Genomic DNA, 27,987 nt, shown 5'->3' with positions numbered 1-27,987 from the left:
GTCTAATCTTCAACTTGAAGGAACAACTGGTTTTATATAATAGAACTTCATCTTAAGAGATCTTTCTAACTAAAGTATTTTATTTACCAGACATTCTAGGTTTTTTAATCTATGTATACGTGATGTTGTTGCCAAAAGAGAGTTATATAATAACGATTGTCTTTCGACAACAGTATGTATAAGTTTTGGCTTTGTACTACGTACACTTTACTAACTCAAAGTGCATGTAAATAAAACAAATAAACGTGAGCAACATTTGACTAATAAGTTTGATATCCCCGATCAATATGCGTATTGGAAATATATCTTATCCTATTGTATGTGATGTAAAACCGTCCGATCCGATATCCGTCACGTATTTGTTAGCACGATATCCACGATATTCCGTCACGATATCCGTCACGTATTTGTTAGCACGATATCCGTCACGTATTTTGTTAGCAAGAAACCCATCATCAAGTATTTGTTAGCACGTATCAAACTATCAGCCTAACTTCTGTTTAGCACTAACAGAAACATCATCAATCAAGCCCTCACCTATCTGTTCGCACTAACAGAAACACCATCAATCCAGCCCTCACCTATCTGTTCGCATTAACAGAAACAATAATCCAGCCCTCGCCTATCTGTTCATACTAACAGAAACACCATTATTCTAGCACTCACGTATTTGCTCGCACTAACAGAAACAATATCAATCCAGCCTTCGTCTATCTGTTCATACTAAGAGAAAAACCATCAGTCTAGCCCTCGCCTACCTGTTCGCACTAACAGAAACACCATCAGTCTAGCCCTCGCCTATCAATTCGCACTAACAGAAACACCATCAATCCAGACCTCGCCTTTCTGTTTATACTAACAGACACACCATCATTCCAGTCCTTTTCTATCTGTTCATACTAACAGAAACACCATCAATGGAGACCTCGCATATCTGTTCATACTTACAGAAACGCCATCAGCCAGGCCAGTTCTCTCCTATGTGTTCGCACTAACAGAAACACCATCAATCCAGTCCTCGCCTATCTATTCATACTAACAGAAACTCCATCAATCCAGTCCTCTTCTATCTGTTCATACTAACAGAAACACCATAAATCAAGTACTCTTCTATCTGTTCATACTAACAGAAACACCATCAGTCAGTTCTCTCCTATCTGTTCATACTAACAGAAACACCATCAATCCAGACCTCGACTATCTGTTCATACTAACAGAAACACCAACAGTCTATCCTCAACTATCTGTACATACTAACAGAAACACCATCAATCCAGTCCTCTTCTATCTGTTTATGCTAACAGAAACACTATCATTCTAGTCCTCATCTATCTGTTTATACTCACAGAAATACCATCAATCTAGCCCTCAACTATCTGTTCACACTAACAGAAACACCATTATTCTAGCACTCACGTATTTGCTCGCACTAACAGAAACAATATCAATCCAGCCTTCGTCTATCTGTTCATACTAAGAGAAAAACCATCAGTCTAGCCCTCGCCTATCTGTTCGCACTAACAGAAACACCATCAGTCTAGCCCTCGCCTATCAATTCGCACTAACAGAAACACCATCAATCCAGACCTCGCCTTTCTGTTTATACTAACAGACACACCATCATTCCAGTCCTTATCTATCTGTTCATACTAACAGAAACACCATCAATCCAGACCTCGCATATCTGTTCATACTTACAGAAACGCCATCAGCCAGTTCTCTCCTATCTGTTCGCACTAACAGAAACACCATCAATCCAGTCCTCGCCTATCTGTTCATACTAACAGAAACTCCATCAATCCAGTCCTCTTCTATCTGTTCATACTAACAGATACACCATCAGTCTATCCTCAACTTTCTGTACATACTAACAGAAACACCATCAATCCAGTCATCGCCTATCTGTTCATACTAACAGAAACATCATCAATCCAGCCTCGCCTATCTGTTCATGCTTACAGAAACACTATCATTCTAGTCCTCATCTATCTGTTTATACTCACAGAAATACCATCAATCTAGCCCTCAACTATCTGGTCTCACTAACAGAAACACCATCAGTCTAGCCCTCGTCTATCTATTCGCACTAACAGAAACACAGTCAGTCTAGTCCTCGCCTATCAATTCGCACTAGCAGAAACACCAACAATCCAGCCCTCATCTATCTTTTCATACTAACAGAAACACCATCGATCCAGATCTCGCCTATTTGTTCGCACTAACAGAAACACAATAAGTCTAGCCCTCGCCTATCTATTCGTATTAATAGAAACACCATCAATCCAATCATTGCCTATCTGTTCATACGAACAGAAACACCATCAGCCAGTTCTCTCCTATCTGTTCATACTAACAGAAACACCATCAATCCAGACCTCGCCTTTCTGTTCATACTAACAGAAACACCATCAGTCTAGTCCTCATCTATCTGTTCATACTAACAGAAACACCATCAATCCAGACCTCGCCTATCTGTTCATACTAACAGAAACACCATCAATCCAGCCCTCGCCTATCTGTTCATACTAACAGAAACACCATCAATCCAGACCTCGCCTATCTGTTCATACTAACAGAAACACCATCAATCCAGACCTCGCCTATCTGTTCATAATAACAGAAACACCATCAATCCAGTCCTCATCTATCTGTTCATACTAACAGAAACACCATCAATCCAGACCTCGCCTTTCTGTTCCTAATAACAGAAACACCATCTGTCAAGTCCACATCTATCTGTTCATACTAACAGAAACACCATCAATCCAGACCTCGCCTATCTGTTCATACTAACAGAAACACCATTAATTCAGCCCACAACTATATGTTCGCACTAACCGAAACAATATTAATCCCGCCCTCACCTGTCTGTTCATATTAACAGAAAAAAACAAGCCAACCCTCATCTGTCTGTTCATACTTACAGAAATAAACAATCCAGTCCTCACCTACATGTATCTGTTTGAACTAACAGAAACACCATCAATCTAGCCCTAGAATATCCGTTCTTACCAAGAGAAACACAACCAATCCATTTTTTGAATTAGGTGGCTCATTTTATATGAAATATTATTTATATTATTATTATATTTTGTCAAACATGAAAATGATTATTTCATAATATGCAGATGAAATGTGATTAACAGAATAGCAGCGCAGTGCAAAATGAACTATGTTATTTTTTTCATAGAATCAAAGAAATGTTTCAGCCAATTATAAGCCATATACCTGAACAATACAGGCGGTTAGTAAGGGAGCGCTATACATTAGAAGAATAGTCGAACATATACCTACTGCATGTTATTGCTGCGTAATTAACTTAATTTAAAGCACTATCAACTGGTTTTTTTTAGAAATTATTCATTATTCATACAACATTGTCAATGACGTGTCAAAGGTACAATGTTTGAATAAAACTTGAATTTGATACATCTACTTGACGTGTGTTTTTAACGAAAGCGAAAGTTATAAAAACCACAGTCGGCGTAAACAGTTGCTTTGATATCCGTTATTTAAGAAGAATTGAAAGTTCAGCATCAGGCAGCGACTACTTATCATTAACAAAGTGAAACTACAAGCATAGGAGCCCATTCCTATTGTTTATCTATATTTATATATCAATTATAAATCAAACTCTTCAGATCAAAACACGGATTCATTAAATCGAATTCCAAATATTATGGATTCATGTTTGGTAGAGTAGATATGTTAACACTCAATCGCACAGATAAGTCGCACGTAGTCAACTCCAGCCTAGTCCCAAGGTTCTTTTGGGTATGAAGCACCTAATGTGGTTCCAAAAATAGTTCTTCTCTGCATTCTTTTTTTTTTTGCCACAAAACATACTATGAAGTATTCAAATTATCACAACTCACAAAGTTTCCCTAAATTTCGTTCATATATATGGCAATATAGATGGTATTGTCAGCTGAGGTATTTCATATAAGACAGATAAAATCAAATGACTTTATAAAAATATAAATAAAAAATGCTGGTGGTCGTTGTATCATATAATTCGTATACCTGAGAGGTGTGTCAGAGGGATGTAATTTCAAAAGGAACGATACTGAGTTGGGGAGGGTAAGGGTAATCGTTGGTACACTGAACAGACATGTGAGGAAACAAATATCTACAGTTCAAAACGCGAAGTTTTACATTTTCATCAATTAGGAATATATATTTGAAAGTTCATCTTTTCTTAAGCAGTTCTTGAACTAGATCGTCAAGCAAACTATGAACGGTATTTGAATTATGGATGTTCATAGAAGATTTCTAATGCAAGATGTGAAATAAATGTTATGTACAGTACCAATGTACGTAGTTGTCACCTAGTTCAGTATCGTGACGCAATATATGTTTCTATTGTACAGAAAGTTGTTGTGAAAACACATATTTCACTTCTTTCAAATTGACATTTGCCCTATATATTTTGTACGACAATACATGTATATTATTTAGAATTTTAATTCAATGTGTCAAAGTATTCAATCAAGAATTGCGCAGATGCCACTCCGACTGTTAATAATCTGCTATAAATGAAAACGTATTTTGATTTCTATAATATTTTTTTACCTGAACACTCGTTCGTTTAAAGTCTAATCCTGGTGGTAAGCAAGGGTCAGTGTACTGGTCAACCTGGTATTCTATGTTACTGTTACCTTGTTGATGTTAGAAAGTAAAAGTTCGCTATTTATGATGTTTATATAGCGTTGTTTACATATTAAACTTTCTTCGTGAAATTTAAGAAAACACACAGTTGTAGAATGCACTACATTGGTATACCTGTGGATTTATTTTTGGTTCTGTACATGTTTGTGTGTGGATTTGTATTGTTCATTGGGGAAAGATTATCATTAACGCTTTAACATGTTATTTTGATCCATACGAAACGTTATACATTTGGATCATGGATACCGGATTTCACTATCTCAAATAGGTACCCACAAATAAAAACACCACCATTTAATTTAGAGACTTATCAGATTCTACCATTTTCCTGATCTTGAAAACTGAACTTAACGTCATTTCAACGTGTCATTAGTTATGAGTACTGAGAGTTCACTGATTTCTAAAAGCTATCGAAAGTGTTTATGCCAGACGAATGATAAAGGGTGGAAGGAGGAAACAGTTGTCATTATTTTTGTATTAAATTCGGGTTAAGGTTTATTACATTATGATACTTTAAAACAAATAAAAAAGAATACGAAGATATCTCTTGTGATGCTAAACAAATGTTGCTTACTTTTTGTAATAATTTAATCGTCTTAGGAGACGCATTTAATTATAAAGCTTGAATGTATCAGTCAGATATTTCAGGGGTCGCAATTTATGGCACGTGACAATAGATAGAGAAGTACAGTTGTACTAATCAATTATCTCCTTTGTTCATTATCATGGTTTGCTAGATCCCGCTGACACAATATTTATTCAAACCATTAACGATTAAGTTCTAACGTACTAAACACGTGCGTCATGTTGGGGCGATTATTTTACCTGACGTAACGTTTACATAATCGGTTTTTGCTGTCCCTTGAGTTATCATATCAATGTTTCGGCATTACAACTATGAACAAAACAATTCGCTTAAGTTTATATCTAAAACGCGAGTTAACAATCACATGTATAATTACAGCTTTTATCATTCCTATATGTTGACTACTATAACATCGAATCTCAAGTGTCATTAGATTGCAGATTAGTTGACAAATATTAACATTATATTTTTGTATATAAATCATCATATACATTCCCATTTCTATTTACATAATTTTTTCAAACATCTAATTTTTTCCACAATATTGGATTAAACAAATTAATTTTATTTGCCTACAAGTATATGAGTTTTCAGTTTTCGTTTAGAGTTTTAGATATTACTACTTTGTAATATTTTTCACTTCTTGATGGTGGAAATATTACAGATTAGAGAATTTAGTTCGAATTTAGTTCAATTACTATTGCATAAGCTAATTTAGCTTTGGTAATGCCTCCAATTAGTCAAATTCTATGAAAACCCCAAATATTCGCGGGATAGTTTGACACGTTTTCTGTACAAAATCTGTATTTATGTTAAGTAGCGATTTATTTATTTTTTATCAAAAACTAAATATAATCCAAAATATAAGCCTTTAATAATTTTTATATTATACAAATTAACAATGAATTGGTAAAAATGTTAATTATTATTACATTTTATGCAAATTTATATATGCCATTTTCAAGCCCTATAATGTTCGATAGAACAGAATTCAGATACAGAAATAGTGAATTTTCGAGTTATCTCGCTTGGTGTAGAGAACTATGTTTAATACTGTGTGTTTGATGATTTGGTTACGTATTTGTATATATATGTAAATTATGTTTAATTAGCTGTAGTAGAATATGTATTGGTCGTTTACAAGCCATCATTAATTGCAAAAACAAATTAATGAAGTTAGGGAAAGTGGAAGGTTTTTTTAGATGGTTATCAGATATAGACCGAATAAAATAATCTTGACACATTAATCCTGAAACCAATGCAGATCTAAATAAGGAGTTCTAAAAGTGGGAAGACATTCTACATATGCAAATAGCGATTATAATGATTATGACCGATCGAATTCAACGCAAGAGCAAGTAAATCAAAGCTGGGAAATAGATTTCATAAAAAGTCATGGCAATAGATAAGGAATCATATAATCCAGAGAATTAAGCGTTTTAGGTTTATCGATAACACCTTTTGAAACATAATTGTCATGTTAGTAACAAAAGTCACAAAAATGAAAAAATTAAAATGTAATATAATTATGATTTGTAAAATTGTCATAGTATAATCTCTAGCCTTTAAGGAATAGTCAAGTATTACAACTAACTTGCTGAAAGTTTAATATTAGTCGGTTTCTTTAGTTTATTTTCTTCGGACTTCTTTTGTCTATAAATATTCCGTCTTTGCATATTACAGAGTTAGCTCCCTTGCGGGTAGGTATCGATTGTTACGTCATTATTTTGTAAGCGCAATTCACGTCATTTTCTCCGAAACGTTTGACGTTACGCTCGAAAACACATGACGTCGCAATCAATACCTACCCGCAAGGGCAGATATGGCAGATAACTCTGTAATATGCAAATACGGAATACGATTGTCATTTTGACTTACAACATCATGCATGGCCACATTCATTTTATGCGACTGTTGTATAATGTGTATTTCAAAATGTATTTTAAAATTTTCATTTTGTCAAGGATATATATTTTGCATTATAAAAAATCGTTTTCAAAGTTAATGTCGGTTGTAGCAATTTAAAAACATTCATTCATAAATGCCCAAACTTGATTTACGGGTATATAAGATTCAATAAAACATTGTCAAACGTCATTGCCGTATTGAATAACATAATCATATAAAGCATTGTTCGCAAATATTTCTTTCATCACACTCTGAATAAAAACTAGTCCCAGATTGAAAAAAAATAAATGTCACATAATATTTTTGATGATTTTTTAACATTCTTTTTTTGCCAAAACCACATTATGGATACAATTCCTCCTAAAATGTAACATGACATACAGATATTTTATCATTAACCTCTGATGTAGATAGCAGTGTGTTTATCGTAAAATAATTTAGCTAATTGTGTTAAAGTGCCGTATATTTCATATTCACGAATCAAGATGAGCTTCCGATATGGTATTCATCACCAAAATTTACCAATAATTTAAAAATCAGTGTACTTTTAATGCATTGATTTCAATTTTACAAGTACAACTAAGAGCTGAAACGTTTTCTGGCAGTACTGTCAATATTATTATATTTTCATCTATAGTGAAGTGAAACAAGTACATACGCTCAGAATATGAAGCTAAATTGTTGTCAATAATTTCCATGTCACACTTTTATAGTGTTATGAGTAATTGTACAGGGATTTATGCTTGTATGTTTCATATGAAAACATGCATAAGGCATAAAAAGAACAATTTTACAGTATATAATATCTTTGTTGTAACTAGCATTTTATAAGATATTTGAAACCATTTGAATGATTCTCAAGCTAAATTCATCAAACCTTATGGTTTTCAATAGATTAATGAAGAAAAATTAACTTGTCAAAATTTTAGCCCAGTTACGGCACATATAACTTTAAGTAACTATTTTAAATACATGTAGCTTTCCTTACCAACATGAAGTCTCAGATATTTTGTTTATTCCATGCCATAGTAATGTCAAACGTTTTTGGTATGAATTCTTTACAAATGTTTCTTCGAACGTGAACAAATCTGCATTATTTCGTATATGAACAATAACGTTTTCGGATATACGAGTTATGAGTTACTTCCGAAATGACTTTCATATTTAGATAACACTTATTTCCCTGGAAAACATGGCATATTCCTTGCCCATTACATTTTTAAGTTTGCTGTTATTTAATCGGTTTTGAGAATACATAACTATTTCTTTGGTTGTTATCGTTTCTTATTCATACCTATCTATTACTGTGATAAGACAGGTTTTTTAATTTTCAAGTTAATAAACAGTATTTGAAAGCATCCAGTTAATCGATTTACATTTGTTTTGCACAATTTTAAAATCATCATAGTAATTCATGTTGGAGCGCTATTTAAATCTATTTAAAAATAAAATTATCAATACTTGAGGTATACTTTACATGAATAGGTTTTGAGTGTGCAAGTATACATTGTATGAAGAAATGCAAATATCAAATTAAGCTGCCTCTTAATAAATGTACATAAAATTAATTGATTTCTTAAAAATATAATCGGAGCCCTATGTATGACTTACATGTAATATTCATGATTTCGCTCACTATAACAATATATTGTAGATGTTCTTAATGGCTAGAAAGGAAACTTGTGTGGTTCTGAAAATGATTAAAAGACTTAAAGAAGTGTTTGAAAATGTCGATGCCAACACGAAACCAAAAGCCTCTGGCTTACATACCACATTGGCGATCCCCTGGTTTGATCTGAAGAGTTTGATTTACATATTCAGTACAAATCATACATTTTTTCCTAAATTTTTTCAAAGTACCGAACAAATTGATATATTAGACAAATATTCAAATTCATTATAGAGTATGGGCTCAACTATGAGATAAAACTATCTAAGAATTAACGGCCACTTGGGACTATTTCTGATGGTTCAGTTGCCTGGTTTGATTCCTCGGTGGCTTAAACAAAATAAATGGATTAGTTGTACACTACACTGTGGCAAAAGCAGTAGTGAAATCAAGTTTAATTCATACAAAAGTCTAAAAGTGGTATTCTGTGTCATCACCAAGTGAGAGTTATGCATAAAATCCACAATACACATGCAGAATATGAACGTTCCTTAACGAATCATGATGTGTCATAAACCTTTATACATAATTGCATGAAGATCTACTAGCTCATTGTGGACAAAAAACATTTTGAGTTTGAAAGTTCCTTTCAATGTTTATAATTTTTTACACAACTGAAATCGTATAATATGTAAGTAACTGTATGTATTGCGCATGTATTGTACTTAATAAACAATGCAGTAACCAAAATGTTAACACGCATACCCATTCAAGACTTTAAAATATTTTGCAGCAAGAACACTGTACTGCGTCCACAAACCTAAATAAAGACGTGTTACTAGCACAGCAATGGTATACACGATATCTTGATTGGCAGAATCTTTATTTTGCGTAACAAACCTATATTATACAGCAACTTGCAACCATTCTTGGAAATTAAATCTTTTTACTGAAATAAATGTTTCAATTTTGATAAAAAAGAAAAGATTATGATCTAATCTATACAAAAAATACTGACGTTGTAACATAATCCATTGCTAAAAAAGAGAGCCATAAAAGTAACCTACAATTAATTGTAGAAGCGGACGGTACGGAGAGCGACATAGAAGATCTAAATTTAATTAGATTGAATTAACCTACCTTCTACAGCTTGTTCCATCCGCGGTGGTAAAACTCTCACCATACGAACTACAATAAATAAACAATGCTTGGCTTAATATAAGACCAAGTTTGTCATCAACAAAAATGTTTGCATAAGAGAAACAGTGGCGTAGGAAGATGAAACGTAATAGGGGGTGGGGGGGCAATGGTCCTCAATATTTCGTTACTCCTCCCTCCCCTCGCGCGCCCCGCACCCAAAGGAGATACTTGTACACATCTATAGACAGTGGCGTCGCCAACAGGAAATTAACGAATACGCAAATTACCGTGCTAGTTTTGGAGGTCAGGGGTATCCCTGGAAAAATATTATGATTTAGAATTACTAAGATGACGTTTACGATGTAATTTGATGTATTTTGGCGAGCGCCGAAAGCGCGAGATTTTGGTGTTTTAGGGTTCTGGGGGTCTCCCTCGGAAAAAATTACGATTTAGAATGGCTGATATGAGTTTTACGATGCATTTTGATAAATTTGCGAGCACCGAAGGCGTGAGATTTTGTTGTTGTTGTTGTTGTTGGGGGGGGGGGGGGGGGGGCACCATCGGCACATTGTTGTGTAACTCAAAACAATAATGAATGATTGTCTTGCTAAGACATTTAAACAAAGTAATCTTTTAAGAAGCATTTTCTGAAATAGTATAATCCCTTGATTGACAATCTTAGTCTAGTTCGTGTGTATTGAATTTGCGTTATAAAAGGTTTGAACATTACGTGCTTGAACGTTTTAAAAAACGCGCCCCAAAGCGGAAAATTTTCTAAAATGAAGTACAAAAATGTGCAGGAGGGCCCTTTTTTCTTTTCAAACGTGCATTTTAAGATAATTTCACTCGGCGAAAATGGGGGGGGGGGGCAAAAAGACATGTTTGCCCCCTCCGCCGTCCTGGGGAACGGGGGCAATCCCCCCCCCCCCCGCGCTTCCTACGCCCCTGAGAAAGGTTTTTCTTGTTTTAATTAGTTTTTTATTAGTCCTATTAACAGCCAGGGTCACACAAGAACGTTTTAAGTTTGTAAAGGAAAGACGGATTACCCGAAGAAAAACCACCGACCAGAGGCCAGTACCCGGCAACTACCCTACAAGAGATTCGAATTCGCAATCCAGTGGTGGAGGGCTGGTGGTCATATATCTTGTCGGAACATCGGAACCACTCAGCCCCCGCGGCCCCGTCAAAAGAGAAGATAGAGTGTCAAACTACAAGTATGATCTCTGCAGCGAAGTAAAATCGAGATTAAAACAAAGATAAAATACAAAGCCTACGACTTGAGAGTAGAATGATACTATGGCAAAGAGGGTACGGCACAGTACAGTTTATGACTTAGTGATTAGTGGCAGCATATATTGCAGCAACGAATCTCGGTAATGTTTACGTGAAACACACATTGACATTGATGTTACGCTTGTTTTCTAGCTTCGGAGGATTCTCATTCTGTATACGTGGGTTCGATCCCGGCTTGAATATCCCCATTCCTGTTACATGTTCATTGATATGGATCAATAAAGAATTAAATTAAAATATCTAAATTAGTCATTCCGTATTTGCATATTACTGAGTTATATGCCCTTGTTAATACGCAATAATTACGATGTCGTGTGTTTGCGAGCGCAACATCATATTTTTCATAGAAAACGACATAATTTTCAATGAAAAAATAATGACGCTGCAGTGGAAACCTACAGCAAGGGAGGTAACTCTATAAAATACAACGACGGAAAATAACTAACCACCTATTTACCGATATATACCTGGATTTCTTGGCGCATGTACTTGCACTGTTCCATTTGGTCTCCTTCCTGGCGGTACGACTTGGATGCCGTCGAGTCTAGGAGGGAGGGCTCTTGCTACTGTCCCGCCTACGGCACCTTTATTTCACAATTCAATGAACATTTTATACCCAGCCTGATAATGATCATGTTTATTGCAATATTATACTCAAATTGTAGAAGTAGATTCAATCAACTTTTATCATACAGAAATAAAAGGAGAAAATAAGTAATATCAACGATATATGCCGTGTAACAATATTCCGGGTAACGCGGGATGCTTACTACCGTCCATCTGTTTGTCGATAGGAGTCAAATATCTTCACATAGTACTTATTGGGCAAAGAAGTATTTCTAACCGTGTAGACAATATAGACTGCAGAATTTTCAAGGCAGTCTGCCAATTTATCAAGAAACCAACGAGGCAATCATGGCCACATGATAAGAATTATAAATGCATACGTCCGCACAATAAACAAGTGTCATCTGATTCGTTGGAATAAACACAAGTATGTGATATTCCTTTTAGAACATACTTTAATTGTATGAAATTTGCATGTAACATGATTCAACCGGAATTCGTATGTGATAAAAGGAAGCGAAAAACAAGATCATAACTCGATAGCATTTTTGAAAACGAATGAAAAGGTAACCAATTGTTTGAAGTTATATTATAAATTAATATCAATCGAAATACTATCCTAATTAAGTTGTGGGTTTTTTAGGGCCTTGTAATAAAATGTTACTGAATAAAAAATATAACATTGAAACTAGGACAAATGAACTGTGAAGAAACCTAAATAAAATGTGTGTCGCCCCTGCATGTATCACACGAGAATGACTCTAGCTTGCACGTTTAAATGTTTAAATGGAGTGATGTGTGAGGTTTGTTTTTAAGTGAGGGTGTGTTTGTGGTTATTTTATTATTATCATCATTTATTTTGTTGTATTTAGATTTTGGAACTTTTATGGGGGAATTGTTTTAGGGGGAAGTGTGTTCAAGTACACTATTCTTATTCGCCCAGTTCTCTCCAAGTAGTCTTGAATATCTCGCTTCACTCAAGAGGGAACATAATCACTATAATCGACCTGATGTGCGGTATTGAAGATTTAATATGTTAGCTTTACCTGGTCGGATGGCGAAGCCGCGTACGTTGTAGACATCAAGCAAAATACCACCAGGGGGGAGAAATGCACGGTTTTCAACTGCAACAGATACACGAAAGAATTATTGTAATCATGTTGAAAAGAACTATTCACATCGCAGTAATATGCTCCTAAATATATTACCTTGATATCTAACCATAATAAAAGTGTAAAAAAAACATGTCTTTTCAAAAGTTGGAAATTAAATAACTCGAGTTTTATATACATTATAAACAACAGTACCTTCTTAGAAAACCTCGTTTTCCGTCTATATTTAGACTTACAGAGATTTCGAAGACGTTGGCATATCGGTAGTCCATTCCGGCGAAGTAACTGGTACATCCCCAACAAATACACTATCCTCGGGACATAATGTTCTAACAGGTCAATAAAAGCGAGAAGTTGTGCAGGGTTATATCCATTGTTGTCTGGTTCCTGGTGAGATCGAGCTCCATCAGCACCGTTAACAAGCATACAGATTGGTAACTGGAAATATTGACAAAAGTAATAGAAAAACTTTCAAAGATAATTTCGAAGTTAACCAAAGGTTATATACCATTGGTTAACTTTGAAATTGGCTTTGAATTAACCATAAACTTCTTAAATTTATTTCAAAATTGTTTTTGAAAAATGTACAAAAACATTCAATAGCAAATTCTTTATTATAAGACTTACCAAGTATTTCAAGGTACTTGGCATCCCGACTATATTCGCTGGCGCATTTGGTTTAGCGATTTGCGTGCTAAATTCTTTATTACAGGTCTTCGGCCCATTATCAAACAAAGCTGTAGGTCTCTCGATTTCCTCCGTGGGACGTTGGGTGCTTTTGCTCGACATTACCATAGTCATTACTCTTGTTTCCTCATCGACATAGCTATATTCCAAAGATTCAACCTCCTTATCCGGATAATCGGACTCCATTGTTTCTTTGAATATAGTTAGTTCCATATTCGATGAATCAACATGGTTGCCATCGATATCTCCTGTCGTGTTGGTAGTTGTGTCCAGGTGGACGTCTAACATCTCATCCTTTTCTGCGTTGTTTTCAACGTCTACAAAGAAACAACTCTTGTTGTCCGCTTCTACGAGTTCGTCGGGGACTTTTTTCCTGGAAGTTGCTTTCTTATACTTTTCATATTTTTTGTCGTCGTAAATGTTGTTTACAGGGCCAGGTATACAAATACCAGTTTTGTGCCCTTGGTTGTCGAACATCTCAACTCTATTAGCTCCGTAGCAATCAACGTCCTCAATATGCAAGAAATGTTGTTTTATCGTTTTCAGTTCACCAAATGTTACATCTTTTCTCCAGTTCGTTCTATGGTCAGATGTATTTGGCATTGCCATCTGTGTTAGATATGATTTATCTTTGTCATCTGTGCCACTGGTTTCGATTTGGTCAGTGGTCATTGGTGAATTAGTAATTGAATCTTCTTTGATTTTGCTAATTACTTTGACCTTCAGCGTTTTTTCGCTAACATCTAGTATATGTGATTCTCCGTTAGTTCTTTCTGTTATCGCAGTTTCAGTTTTTACTGTGTTAATTTCATCTTGAACCTTCTCTAAGGTCTCGTACATGGCATCTGAATTTGCGTTTGTGGAATGTTCTTGTACATCTACTGTCAACGCGTCTCTCGCAAAATCAATACCCATGGAGTCAGTTGAAGCGTCTTCTGTATCTTCAACAAGAAGAATTTCATCCGCAGAGAAGGCAGTTACATTTTCCTCCTTTGACTCTTTCATATTTTCGTGGTATACAGGAGAATTTCGCATGCTGATTACGGTGATATCTTGTACCACGCTTGTTTCCTCTTTATCCAACGCAGAGGTTTTCACTTCTTGTAGAATGCAATCTGATTTTTCAAGTGAAGTAAGGGCATCTTGCGCTTCACAAATGTGGTCTTCTTCAACTGAGTTAACATCAGGAACCTCTGTGAATCTTTCTTCATCAGTGGTATTAGTATCAGCCTGTATCTGATTTTGACATTCAGTATCGAACTTTCCAATGTCATCCTCAACATCTGTGACATTGTTGTCATTTGGCGTATGAAGTGTTTCTGACGCTGTATTTCCACAACTGTCAAACCCAAATAACTGTGCTGATGTTATAGATTTTATAGATCGTATCGATCTGGTCCGGAAAAACTTCGGCTTGTATGTCGGGACGTAAGCGTCATACAACAGTATAGAGGCAAAATCAGTTCCAGGGTGCAGCACATCCTGTAGGTCTATGGAGTCTGAAAAAAGAAAGATTCTCCGCTTTATTTTATGAAAATTATAATACATTAAATAAGTGGTTATATATATGTCGACAAACGGAACGGCACAGCGCCTTATCTATACGGACTCATAAACCAGGGATGATTGGTTTTATTAGTTTAACGTCCTATTAATAGCCAGGGTCAGGCCGCGCCAAATTTGCTGGTGAAGGAAAGACGGAGTATCCGGAGGAAAAGCACTGACCGGTGCTGATACATCGATGTCACCTTAGTGGACCCATCAATCTAGTGTGCTTATAATTTTGTTTTATTTTATTTTAAACTTTTTACGTTAAAATGATTTCTCAAAAGGCAACAGGTTTGACGAACCCAAGGGATCGTCTGCATAAACTGGTCATAAATGGAAAAACTTTTTTGGCGTACATTTTAATCGAAAAACTTATATCCATGTTAAATGTTAACTATGAAACGCCATGGCTGTCTCGTATGGTTCATGTATACGATATGGATTTGTGCTTTCATTGTGTTATATAGTTTTATCATTATATTTTTTGATCTTATCAGTATATCATTTCATTTTTATATATTTTATTTTATTTGACCAATATTTCATTTGCTTCTACCATTATGTTATTTTCTTTTGTCATGGTATTATTTTCTTTTATCATTATATCAATCGATTGCATCATTATTTGACTTGATGACACATGTATTGATTTACATCTATCATTGTTTTAATTGGTGCCAACGTTAACATTATAATATTTATTGTTACAATATTCGATTTCATCTTTATTTTTCATAATTAGTTATTATTACCAATGCCTTTCCCGATATCTTTATCTTCAACAAGACTGGTGAGCTTCGTCGCTGTGAATGAGAATGACGCAAATACAAAAATAACGCAGACACAAATACAATATAGAATCACACAAAACCTCAATACAATAAATAATGAAAAATCATTCAAAACTATTATATAGTGTTAGATTTTAAGATAAGAAAATCCGTTACGAAAATCCGTTCTAATCAATCGATTAACGTAACATAATTTCGTTCATAGTTTGGTTTAAAGATACTAAGAATTAATGTATGTATCATACCTTTCAAATTGTCTGCGTAAAAGTGTTGTTGATCAAAATTCCTATTTGGGTAATATGGCAAATCTGAAAAGAAACAACAACAAAATATCGTATGAAGTTATTACTGCTGAAAATGAAAGTGCTTACTGTTTTGATGACATTCTAAAATCATAATATTCATATTTAACATTTGGAAATATTCACTGGAAAGTTATATACTTCAGTACGAGAAACGTTACAAAAAGACCTTACACGCATGCCTATGAATGGAACAGCCATTTGAACAGCCGTCTTCCGTGATCGCTGGCACGACAATTGTGACGTCACAATGATAATGACGTCATAATAAGCGCTTGAAGTACATTGTCTATATTACTGCCAACTGCGCTTGGTAAGGTTACATAGTGGGACTGCAGTGAAAATGTAAATATAAAACCATGTATAAACATCATTAGCTCTGAAATCCTACTACACCATTTTCTCATACCTTTCTGAGGGGCGCTGGACTCGTACTCATCTCGTCGACATTGAGCCGCACCACAGAATGACAATGCTCCTAGTACTAAAAGAAAATTATATTTTATTAAAGATAAGATTGATTCGGCATTCATATATAAATATTTTTCCTAAAACATCCTGCTTTGACAAAATTTAGTATTACTTATTTGACATTATGCAATAACATATTATGGGAAATATATATAAATTATCATATCTCACATTAACTGTCAACTGAAGTCTGATATAGAATGACATATATTAGCCCTTACATCAATCAGACTACTTTTAGCCCTTACATCAATCAGACTACTTTTTTACTTTTGTGATTTTAAAAAGGCTCGAATGGCCTGAAATCTTTGTTTTCATTTCCAATAAAACTACCGTCACAAATATGTCAAAATAGGTCATTCTTTGTTAAACATTCTACATTTTTAATCATAAAATATTTGAGTAGATTGTATACTTTATATCTCAGTCAGATTTTGAACGGATGATTTTGTTTGAGATAATCATACAAAAAAATAATGCTTTTGGGAAAAATGGAATACGAAATTTTGCTGCTCTTTGTCATCTCATTTCACCCAATTAAAGGTGGTGTCCACAATTTTGCCCTGCATTAAAAACACTCACAGGAAATGTGTAAATTAGTTTTAAAATTAAAATCCGGGAAAACAGGGTGATTTAATCATAGCGAGTGCAGGTAGCAACAGAACGCTGTTTTGTTAATATTTTCAGCTAAAATGCTCGGTTTCCACGGTAACAAAAATAGCGACTCTGATTGGTTGAAACTTCAATAGTTTAAGATATAAGCAAAAATTGGTGCATTTGTCTTAAGAGTTATGCCGAATACGATAGTAATAGTTTTGAAATACTTTGTTGTCATGGTAAAAAAATTAAGGGCCCTGATTAGTCAAAATTAAGGTTGAAGCTGTTGTGGTGTTGGTATTCTTTTTAGTTTAAAAAATTATTTTGTTTGAAAATCAAATGTAATTCTGTTTCGTTCTTTAATCTACATAAATTAAATTTCAAATAGTTTTTGTCTACCTAAGAGGGAAAGACAATCTTAATTTGTATCTTTTGAGTTTTGGTTGCGAATGAACATAAATGTCTTTCTAATTACCATTTAATTTCTGAGATTAAAAGAGAAACTATTTGTTTCAGCCAAGGGCTTATTTAGTTGTTAGGCATTTTTGTACTGTTAGGAAGAATGCACTTATTTTATGGAATACACGTTAATTTACCAAATTCTTTCACTAATTGTTGTTTTATTATAGTAGCTATGGCCAATTTTGAATTTACAGTCACCTATGACAAATTTGATTTCTTTAGAAAATCCTCACTGGCTACATTTCAGCATTTTTTATGCTGAATGCTATTTTCCCAGATTTCGTTTTTTTTTTTAAGTTTCTGTTATAAGATTATACATATGGCGTGCTTTTAAAATGATTTGATGCAAACCCAATACCCTAAATTTTTATTCTCTCAAAAAATTGACATTTTTTGCGTGAAAACTCCATTCGTAGTCAAAATAATTAGTAAATATTATTATAAATGAGTATACATTAAAGAATGAAGTATTTTTCATTAAAAAACTAATAAAAAATGAAAAATATGTTCAAAAGGTACCCAGAGTATTGTTAGAAAACATCATTTTAGGCCCATTATGTCCTTTCAAAAACGCAAAATAGATAAAAAGCACATATAAAGTAGCAATGTACCTAGACCTACAACACTGCAAGATTTGAAGAAGAAAAATAGGAGCGTGGGCAGATTTTGCAATCCTACCTTTAAGCCTATTTATTCCCTGTGACCTTAGATGAACGTCAACATTAATCATTTGAATAAACTTGGTAGCCCTTCCATCCCAGCATGTCATGTGCCCAATCTCAGGTCCCTGGGCATCTTAGTTATTAAGAAGAAGTCGTTTGAAATTTGAGCCTATTTAACCCCTATGACCTTGAATGAAGGTCCATATCATCCATTTGAACAAAACTTGGTAGCCCTTCATCCCAACATGCCACAAGCTCAATATCAGGTCCCTAGGCCGCTTAGTTATTAAGAAAAAAATATTTTCAGATGTCAGCCTATTTGACCCCTGAACCTTCGAATGAAGATCAAGGTCATTCACTTGAAAAAACTTGAAAGCCCAGCATCCATGCATGTTACAGGCCCAATATCAGGGCAGGTGAGCTAAAAATCTGTAAAAATGGTAGGATTTCTGAAAAATCTATGCAAGCGAATAATTATTGCTTATCAAAGTGCATTTTACAATGCCTGAGAAAACACTCTTGTGCAAAAAACAACCATTTTGTCAAATATCAAACTATTCAAAGCGTTTGATGTTTTTAATTACTCTTTGTACAAGTGCACGACGATTGCTCCTCTATTGCAACCATAAGTCGTGATTTAAAACAAAACAAAAAGAAATAATAAAAAAATATAAAACGCACATGAAAAGGTAGTAATGTTAATTTTGATAATGAGAGTGTTTTGTGGTAATAAGCGATGGAATTAAGATTCCAGGATGGTTGTGATGGTATTAGATTTAATCTCGTATATGTTGGTACAATACCTTCAGTAGATAGTGTAATTTTCATACATATTGGTTTTTTTTTTCTTCCAAGATTAAATTGAAAGGACCAAATGGCAATAGAGCTATGCTAAATATAGGTGACCTAAATACAAGCTCGTCCCCTGCGTCGGCTACGTTTCTAGACCATGACTCATTGCCGCGGCGACAATTTTGCAGCCATTACCTAGTGGTATACTGTTCTGCTATATGTTCGATCTTCGAGTTGAACACCGTTTGATTTGGAATTATATAAATATGTCACTGCAACTTAATCAATCTGTGTATATGGGTGAATATCAGTTTTCATTTTGGACGTGGGCCATTTTGTAACGTATGTATGTCGTCATGTTCACGTACACTGAGGGATTAAAGTTTAAACTAATTCGTACTCATCTGTAATATGCACAGATACCCACTTAGTGTGATTGTGTGTGCGAGTGTGAGGGTGTGTGTATGTGTGTGTAAGTTTTTAGACTGTTCGTTACTGAAAAACACCTATATGTACAAGTTTACCGGGCGACATATATCAAGTAGAGCCATTCAAATGTCTGAGAAATATTCTGATTTGCAAACGTGCGTGTGTGACCAGTAAAAAACATGTAAGTAAAGTTGGATTGATATCTGATTGCTTCAGAATTTCACATACATGATGATAAACAAATATTTACAAAACAAACAAGTTCATAATATATAATAGATGGCGCTGTGAATAGCAAAGAAAATAGAACGCACAGTACTACATGTTATACCACATATACAATGATTAACTGGATTTCGTATGAACAATTCTGAAAATAGCATACATGTGTATTCCAGTTTACTTGTCCATAAAAAACGTAGATCTCGATCTATTATTAATCTAATGCGTGCATGTAACACAATGCAATATAGAATCCAAGTTTCTTTCCATCAAAGCAATGCAATATATACAACAACAAATATTTTGTTTTGAAATGTAAATCCTTGTTTTTCATAAAATATCATTTGATAAAAATACTGCAAATACAGTTGTATATTAGTCATGCATTTAAATTCCATTATGTAAACATTTTCAATAATAGTGTACACCTACCTTTGAAAGGTTTTTTCACGAATTTTCCCACCTTATTCCAAACTTTTGCAGGCGTCATGTTCGATTTTTTCATTGTCTTGCATTTGGATGAAGAAGTAAATAAAAAAACTTGTAAAAAATAGTGGTTTCTTCTCCAAGAAACAAAACGCGTCCACTCCTTTCTACCAAATGTGGAAATCCACAACTTGCATTGGGTGTATTTTTAGCTCTTTAATTCTATTTTTGGGTATTGGAAATTCCCTTCCTTGTATTGTAAGGATTATGGAACCCTATAAGGAACAAAGAGAGAAAGTGATACAATTAGTTGTATATTTAAAACTATGTATATAAGGCCAAAAAATAATATGTCTGTTTAGGGTTACCCGCCCGACCCTAATTTTTTACCCCCAACCCTACCTTTTTCACTTTTTTACGAAAAAAAAAATTAAAAGTCGGGATTTCAATCTCAGACTTAGGTTCCGGCCATTATTTTAGAGTGAAAGACACTAAAAAAATCCTCCCGACCTACCGACCCTATTTTTTTGCCAATGTAACCCTAAACAGACATTTATTTATTTATTTTTGCCTAAACACCTATTTCTTAACTGCATACTAATAACTACCTGTTCAGTGTTTTACCCATATTTTACAGCCATCTCTAGATAAAAACGTTTTTGTTTTTATTTTTCTGTTGCATTGCTCGTACTACTTGATTTCCTATTATACTATGGTGTGACATTTGAACACATAAAACGTTCAAAAGAAATGCTTTTCTTTGTGTTTGACTGCAAAATGGATGGTACACCTGTAGACAAAGCGGAGTCATTGTTTTTACTTTATGACGATAATCTAGCAATTGAGGCACCGAAAATATATCATGCAACTGTATATATATTTCTTTCATACCTACGAGTGTAATACTGGCTGGTCTAGGGCAATACACTCATTTCGCCTGAGGCTGTATTGCATGGCTACCCGTGCAATAAAGCCTCGTGACGTCAAGGCGTCAACAAAATGTCTATTTCCTCGGTAAAATTTTAACATTTTTTTCACAAACTTGACTGATTTTACATGTGCTATAAAAGATGCATATAACGGAGTTTTTGTTGAAAATATCACGTAATTTTTCATGTATGGAAAATTGACTCTCAGTTCCGTTGGATTTCTTCGAATTTATTTCAAAATGGCAGAATATTATAGTTGTTAAATTGCAATAAAACGTCGGAAAGCATCGTGTATTACAACATTTTGTGACCCTCGGGTAGAATATCCCTATATCTATCCTTCATATCCACCTATGAAAGAGTCTTAAAATACATCTCATTCACTTACCCTAAGACGTGTGGCTATTTGAAGCTAGTTGTATATGTGCCGTATTTGTTCTACTCATGAATCACCACCAAAACTACCAACATTTTGAGAATTGCAATGCTTAAAATTATTATGCATAAGTTTTATTTAAATAAGAGTTGAAATTGATTTTTGATATTACTGTCAAAAATGGAGTGAAATTAGTATATACATTATGTACGGTCAGACCATGAAGCAAAATTGTGATCTACAATTTCATTTCACATGTTTACAGGGTTATTAGTAATTGTGAAGTAATTTCTTTAGGTACATGATAACATCTAAACATTCGTAAGGCATTAAAAGTAGAATTTACAGTGTATGAATACGCTGTTGTAAGTTATATAATATTTATTTGTCCATTTGAATGATTTCCACATCTTAATTCCTTAAACCCGATGGTTTTCAATAGATTACTGAAGAAAGAATAGCATATGAAAGAAAAATAGCAGTGCGACGACGAGGATCAGGTTTTTCAAAATGTTCGCCTACTTATGGCATATATAATCACCTATCGAAAAATGGTATTAGTGATGTCACTTTAGTTCGCCTAATCTTATTGCTGAACTCGCTTATTTGAATTAGTGAGATGCATCAGAATACATTTTTTATCACATAAGTAATTAATGGAATATAGACAAAACTTATTTCTGTATCAGAGAAGCAAAACAGGCTCGGATGCGACGTTTTCATTTATCCAGAAACATATAAGATAAAATCCGATTTATCACGACAGACATGCGAATATGACGTTATACCCGTGACGTCACAATAAGTGTTATAACATATGTGTTTTATGATATTGATAGCATTACCGGTACCGTATTGCAAGACTAAAGAGTTTTAAAAGATATTTTATATAATTTGTTTTATTTCTAATTTTCTGGTATTCACATTTGTCATTGAATTAAGAGTTTTCCTTTATTTTAGGGTTTGTTACAGGTTATGGCTCCCATATAATAACTAGATATATCGACGTGTAATTTATTTGGCGTCCCTCTTGTATTGTACGTCACCTGATCCTCGTCGTCGCACTGCGACATTTTTATATCCTAGGACAGCTAGCTAGATATAAAGACAGGATGTACGGCTCATTACCCACAGTCACTATACGTATATAATAGCTAGGTTGATGAAATACATGTACATAGCCATGACAATGACATTTTTTATTCTTCTAGACAACATTTATAGAGAATCACAGTAGCACAGACAACATTCGCTTGGTTGGTAATGTTGGACATTTGTTATATTTACTAATTAGAAGTTGGCTTATTAGATTATATCTAAAAGAAAATTTCGCTAGTGTTACTTTATCTTAACCAACATACATGAAATTGAATATTTATTAAAGATACTCCACCGCCGACAGAACATAATCATTTGAATAATTGAACTGTAACACAAAAATGCAACATTTGTAACTGAAGAAAAAATACTAATTCGTCTGCTGTTTTTTATAGAGAAAAAACACCATTCGTCGGCGATGGAGCATCTAAAGCAATGACAATATTTGATTGAATAAAACAATACAAAGTTATATATAGTAATAAGCATAATAAATTCACTTCATTGAGCATGCTGAACATTATTTCGAAGTCGACAATAAAATGGACGGATGAAATCTTGACCAACAAATGCTAATTTGTTTACATACAGCATTTTTTTTTAATTCCTGTGCTTTATATATGTGGCACCACCCGGCTTCCATTGAACAGTCCTGCAGGCAGCTACATATACGCTAGGGTAGCTGGAAATTTTCAGTGCTACTTGAAATGAGATTTTCCATCGTGTCAGAGTTCACCGAATTGATTTCTATATTAGGTGCATTGTCATCTTAGTCTTTAATTATGTCAAGCCTTATTTAAGGAAACCACGTACATCTCAATGCAATTTGATGATTGATCTGACAAAATAACTCGTTCTTCAATACGAATGTAAACACCAGCTAAAACTTACAAAAGCAATTAATCTTCAGCGTACAAAGTAATTTGCTGGCTTTGTCAAGCTTAAATGGACCAGACGTGTGTGTATTATTTCAGTTGATCTCGATCGTACGTTTACACCAAGCTGTCGGCCAAACAGGCCAGACCACTCCCACGCAGGAATTTCTCCGCGGCCGCCAGATCATTCCAAGGCTGTAATAAAATTATTGTCTATGCAGCTTCTGAGATAAATAATGTAGTGGTTTTACATTATTTAGTCAAACATTTAATCAATGACTGTCTTTGGTTGATTAATTTACTAATAAATACATATTATTAGTAATTGCTAACTGCACGTATTTTCAGACACAAAATTTTAAAAGTGCGCTAACGATTTCGAGATATCAATAAAAATGTTTTATAATTAATATTTAGTTGTAAAGCCTGATATTCATGTAAATAAGACAAACACTCCATGTCTATTGTATAAACCAGTTGTTTTATTACTTCATGTTCTTAATAGACTAGAAAGAAAAAGAGAGTTCAATAATGAAGTAGGGACTAAACATACAGAATAACATTAATTAATTAATGATTACACACATAGACAGATGTGATATTAAAGTAAAGTGGAAATGAAACAGGAATACTCTACAATCTGTGCATTATTAAGGATATAACTAGGTACATGGTAGTGTGGGGAATCAAAAGTGCACAGCAAAAATTGAATTGAGAACAAAATTACAAAGGAGTAAAATAAAATAGATGTGAATCAGAAAACAAGAAAAACAAGGAATAAGGACAATTAATTAAGACATCTGATAGTACTGTCGGAACACGAGGTTTTAGTCTCGTTTCAATACTGTTAAAATAGTTTTTGTGATATAAAAATATCTCATAAATAGACTTCTATTGATGTTTATAGAATGTTTTATAAAATTTTAATATATGACCATTTTTATGTTTGTTTTAGAGGGTTTTTTTTCCTTTTGAACTGCAGTTTTGGAAAAAGTTAGTCATCAGAACTTTTCCTGTGATGTTAAATCTGTAAGAAATTGAAACAAGAGGCCCATGGGCCTTTACGGTCATCTGACTACCTTGGTAATAGTCATATACTGTAGGTAATTTATTAGATATGGTGTTATGGAATCCATCTTCGATTTGGTATCAACCAGAAATGTAGCAACACTTTAACGAGGTCGTGTCAGGATCATTTCAATCAAATGGTACAGGAACAAGTGTAGAAGACGTTCAAAATGTGTTTTCAAGATGGTGGCTGTGGAAGCCATCTTGGATTTCGGATCGACCCGTAAATGATAACACTTGTTTGGGACCATGAAAGGATCATTTCATGCACGTTTCAGCTAAATCGCACAGGTAGAACTTGAGAAGAAGTTCAAAATGTGTTTTCAAGATGGCGGCTGTGGTGGCCATCTTGGATTTTGGATCAACCTAAAAAATAATAACACTTTGTCCGGACCATGTCAGGATCATTTCAGGCAAGTTTCATTAAATGGCACTGTTAGAATTTGAGCAAAAGTTCAAAATGTGTCTTAAAGATGGCCACTGACCTGTGGTGGCCATCTTAGATTTTGGATCGACCCGAAAAATAAAAACACTTGGTCGGGACCATTTCAGAATCATTACATGCAAGTTTCAGTCAAATCGTACAAGTAGAACTTGAGAAGTTCAAAATATGTTTTCAAGATGGAAGCTATGGCGGCCATCTTGGAATTAGGATTGACCTGAAAAATAACAAAACTTGGTCGGAACCATATCAAGATCATTTCAGACAAATTTCAGCCGAATTGTACTGGTAGAACTGTTGAAGAAGTTCAAAATGTGTTTTTAAGATGGCAGCTGTGGCAGCCATCTTGGATTTTGGATCGACTCAAAAAATACCAACACTTGGTCGGGACCATATTAAGATTATTTCAGACTAGTTTCAGCCGAATTGCACTAGTAGAATTTGAGTAGAAGTTCAAATTGTATTTTCAAGATGGTGGCTCTGGCCGCCATCTTGGATTTCAGATCGACCCAAAAATAATAACACTTGCTGAGGACTATTTCATGCAAGTTTCAGTCTAATCGCACTGATAGAACTTGATAAGAAGTTCAAAAGAGTGTTCAAGATTGCCGCTGTGGCGGCCATCTTAGATTTAGGATCGACCCGAAATTTTTTTCAGCCAAATCGTACTGGTAGAACTTGAGAAGAAGTTCAAAATGTGAAATTGATGGCGCATGTCGACGGACGAAACATAATGACTATAATTACCCTTTGGGTCAGATGACCTAAAAACGAGGTATTTTCATGTTCAAATTTAGGTGGTTTGGGAAACAATACATATATACTGCTATTCTGAGCATGCAGAACGAATGGGTTGACTGTAATGGCTTTGTAAATTTTGATTCACATTAGCTCAAAATCAAGTACACCACCGTATTTTTTTATTTCATTTTCAACTTTGGTATGAACACTTATTTCCATAAATCTATATAAGTAAACAAGAAAGTCATTGGAAAAAAAAGACCTTTTCACCAGAGCAAATCCTCAAGAGCTTACTGGTGGACTTTTAAACAAAACTTGGAAAATGCGGCTTGAACAAGAAGACAAAAGTTCAAAACATGTAACACTGAAACAAATAGTCTTTAAAAATAACCAAAATGTTTTCAACCTACTTCTTTGGTTTAGTTTAGCTACATATGTATTAACAGCCATGAGTACCAGGAGAAAACCACCAAACAGCGGTCAGTACCTGGCAACAGCCCAACATGGGCTTCAAACTCGCATCCTAGAGGTGGAGGGCTTGTGATAATGTCTGAATCTATTACCTGACCACTCGGCCATCCCAATCCCTCAACAGCAAATTGTAGCTTTAGATGTTTGGTAAGACTCCATAATCAAGCTTGATGTAGACATATAGATCACGAACTTGCATGCAAACAAGGAAAAAAAGGTTTATAAGACTTAAATGAAATATCTTTAAGATGCTTCACAAATATCGGACCAAAAACGATACTCATCCTTTGAACTATAATTGGTGTTTAATTATGTATATATATGTCTAATCAACACAAAAAATAACATGAAATAATTTATTTTGCCTTCGGTGCATGCGCAATCAGTACTTTGTTTCATATAGGACAAAGTCTCACGGATTTTTTTCAGGATGCAATTAATATTTTTTTGTAATTTTATCTTGAAATAAAATTGGAAACTCAAACTTTTCAATGGTGGTAATGGTGTAAATAAGTAACTGAAGATCAATACTAATTTGTCTGTTCCTGTTTTTGATAGAGAAAAAATACCATTTGTCAGCACTGGAGCATCTTTGACAAAGCCTGTTGAAGCAACTAGCTCATATTAAAAAATGCAGCATAAAGAATCATCAGTTGAATGCCGCTATTATAATCTACATGTAATTGATAATAATTAAATACTAATGTATAGTTTGGATAGTTAGACTAATACGTCACCATAAGCTACATACATGGACATGAAGACACAGTTATCAATAATACTTTACAGATTAAAAATAACAACAACAGTCAACCTATACCTGGCAAGATAACATTTATCATTGGACAAGACATTCAAACACAAAATATAATTTTCCTCACCTGCAAGTACATAGCATGCAGATAAAGGGTATGAAGGGCAGTGAATGGTGGAAAATGTTTTACAAAAGCTGGACACAATTATCTAATTAAAATAAGACTTGTCATTCCGCTCCACGATACTCTTCAATACAAGTATTAGAACGTAATTTTAATTTTCATTACAATTTCTTAATCGTAACTCTAATTTCAATTAGATTGGAATTCATTACACAAAAGTGGGTAAGTATACAAAGCAAAATATCTGAGAGTTGAATTGTAACATCTCAACTATAACAACTGTGTACAGCAGAACATTTTTATGACCAACTTTATGGTTATGATGAGTCATGTTCCTATAAGATGCCTGTAATACAGTATTAGTATTACAAACTATATGCTTATAACAAAGAAGCTTTGGTCCCCAGAGGTTTGCTATATATATATTAAAGATGCTCCACCGCCAACAAATGGTATTTGACCACTCAGCCATCACAATCCCTCAAAAGCTCCATGTAGGATCCCGAAAAAATTCGGAATGAAGTACTGATTGCCCATGCACCAAAGGAATTTTTTTTTTCATTATTTTTTTGTGTCAATTAGACATATATATACATGATTAAACACCAGTTATTGTTCAAATGATGAACATCATTTATGCTCTGTCTGCGGTGGAGCATCTTTAAACTGTACCTTATCAAATCACAATTACATTCATCCTAAACTTATCAGCTGTAGTAACTGATTTCCTCATCCGAAATTGATAGAAAAGAAAAATATTTTCACAAATTATCACCTTGATAAACATGCTCTCAAGGTGGTTCACCTGTACCTAAACTATTCTCCTGGTTGAAGTTT

General features: G+C 34.2%; 1 protein-coding gene across 4 annotated transcripts in view; it reads right to left on the bottom strand.

The window, feature by feature from the left end:
* LOC138336386 (uncharacterized) overlaps window positions 1-20,469 on the bottom strand; it is a 38,488-nt gene extending 18,019 nt beyond the window's left edge. For 3 of the 4 annotated variants that reach the window (XM_069285865.1, XM_069285867.1, XM_069285866.1), the window contains exons 1-9: window positions 20,279-20,469; window positions 16,621-16,695; window positions 16,155-16,217; window positions 15,871-15,921; window positions 13,511-15,069; window positions 13,120-13,321; window positions 12,818-12,895; window positions 11,672-11,788; window positions 9,912-9,959 (exon numbers count right to left, since the gene is read on the bottom strand). In XM_069285865.1, coding sequence (XP_069141966.1) covers window positions 9,912-9,959; window positions 11,672-11,788; window positions 12,818-12,895; window positions 13,120-13,321; window positions 13,511-15,069; window positions 15,871-15,921; window positions 16,155-16,217; window positions 16,621-16,695; window positions 20,279-20,351 — 2,266 coding nt within the window. In that variant the 5' untranslated portion in view covers window positions 20,352-20,469. Of the gene's footprint in view, window positions 1-506; window positions 9,162-9,911; window positions 9,960-11,671; window positions 11,789-12,817; window positions 12,896-13,119; window positions 13,322-13,510; window positions 15,070-15,870; window positions 15,922-16,154; window positions 16,218-16,620; window positions 16,696-20,278 lie in introns of those variants that run through there. The other variant, XM_069285864.1, reaches the window with a different exon arrangement.
* Window positions 20,470-27,987: the final 7,518 nt, after the last annotated feature.

This window comes from Argopecten irradians, chromosome 12 (assembly GCF_041381155.1).
Source record: "Argopecten irradians isolate NY chromosome 12, Ai_NY, whole genome shotgun sequence".
Taxonomy (NCBI): Eukaryota; Metazoa; Mollusca; class Bivalvia; order Pectinida; family Pectinidae; genus Argopecten; species Argopecten irradians.
Note: the sequence above shows the minus strand (reverse complement) of the source record. Positions and strands in the feature narration are given on the sequence as shown.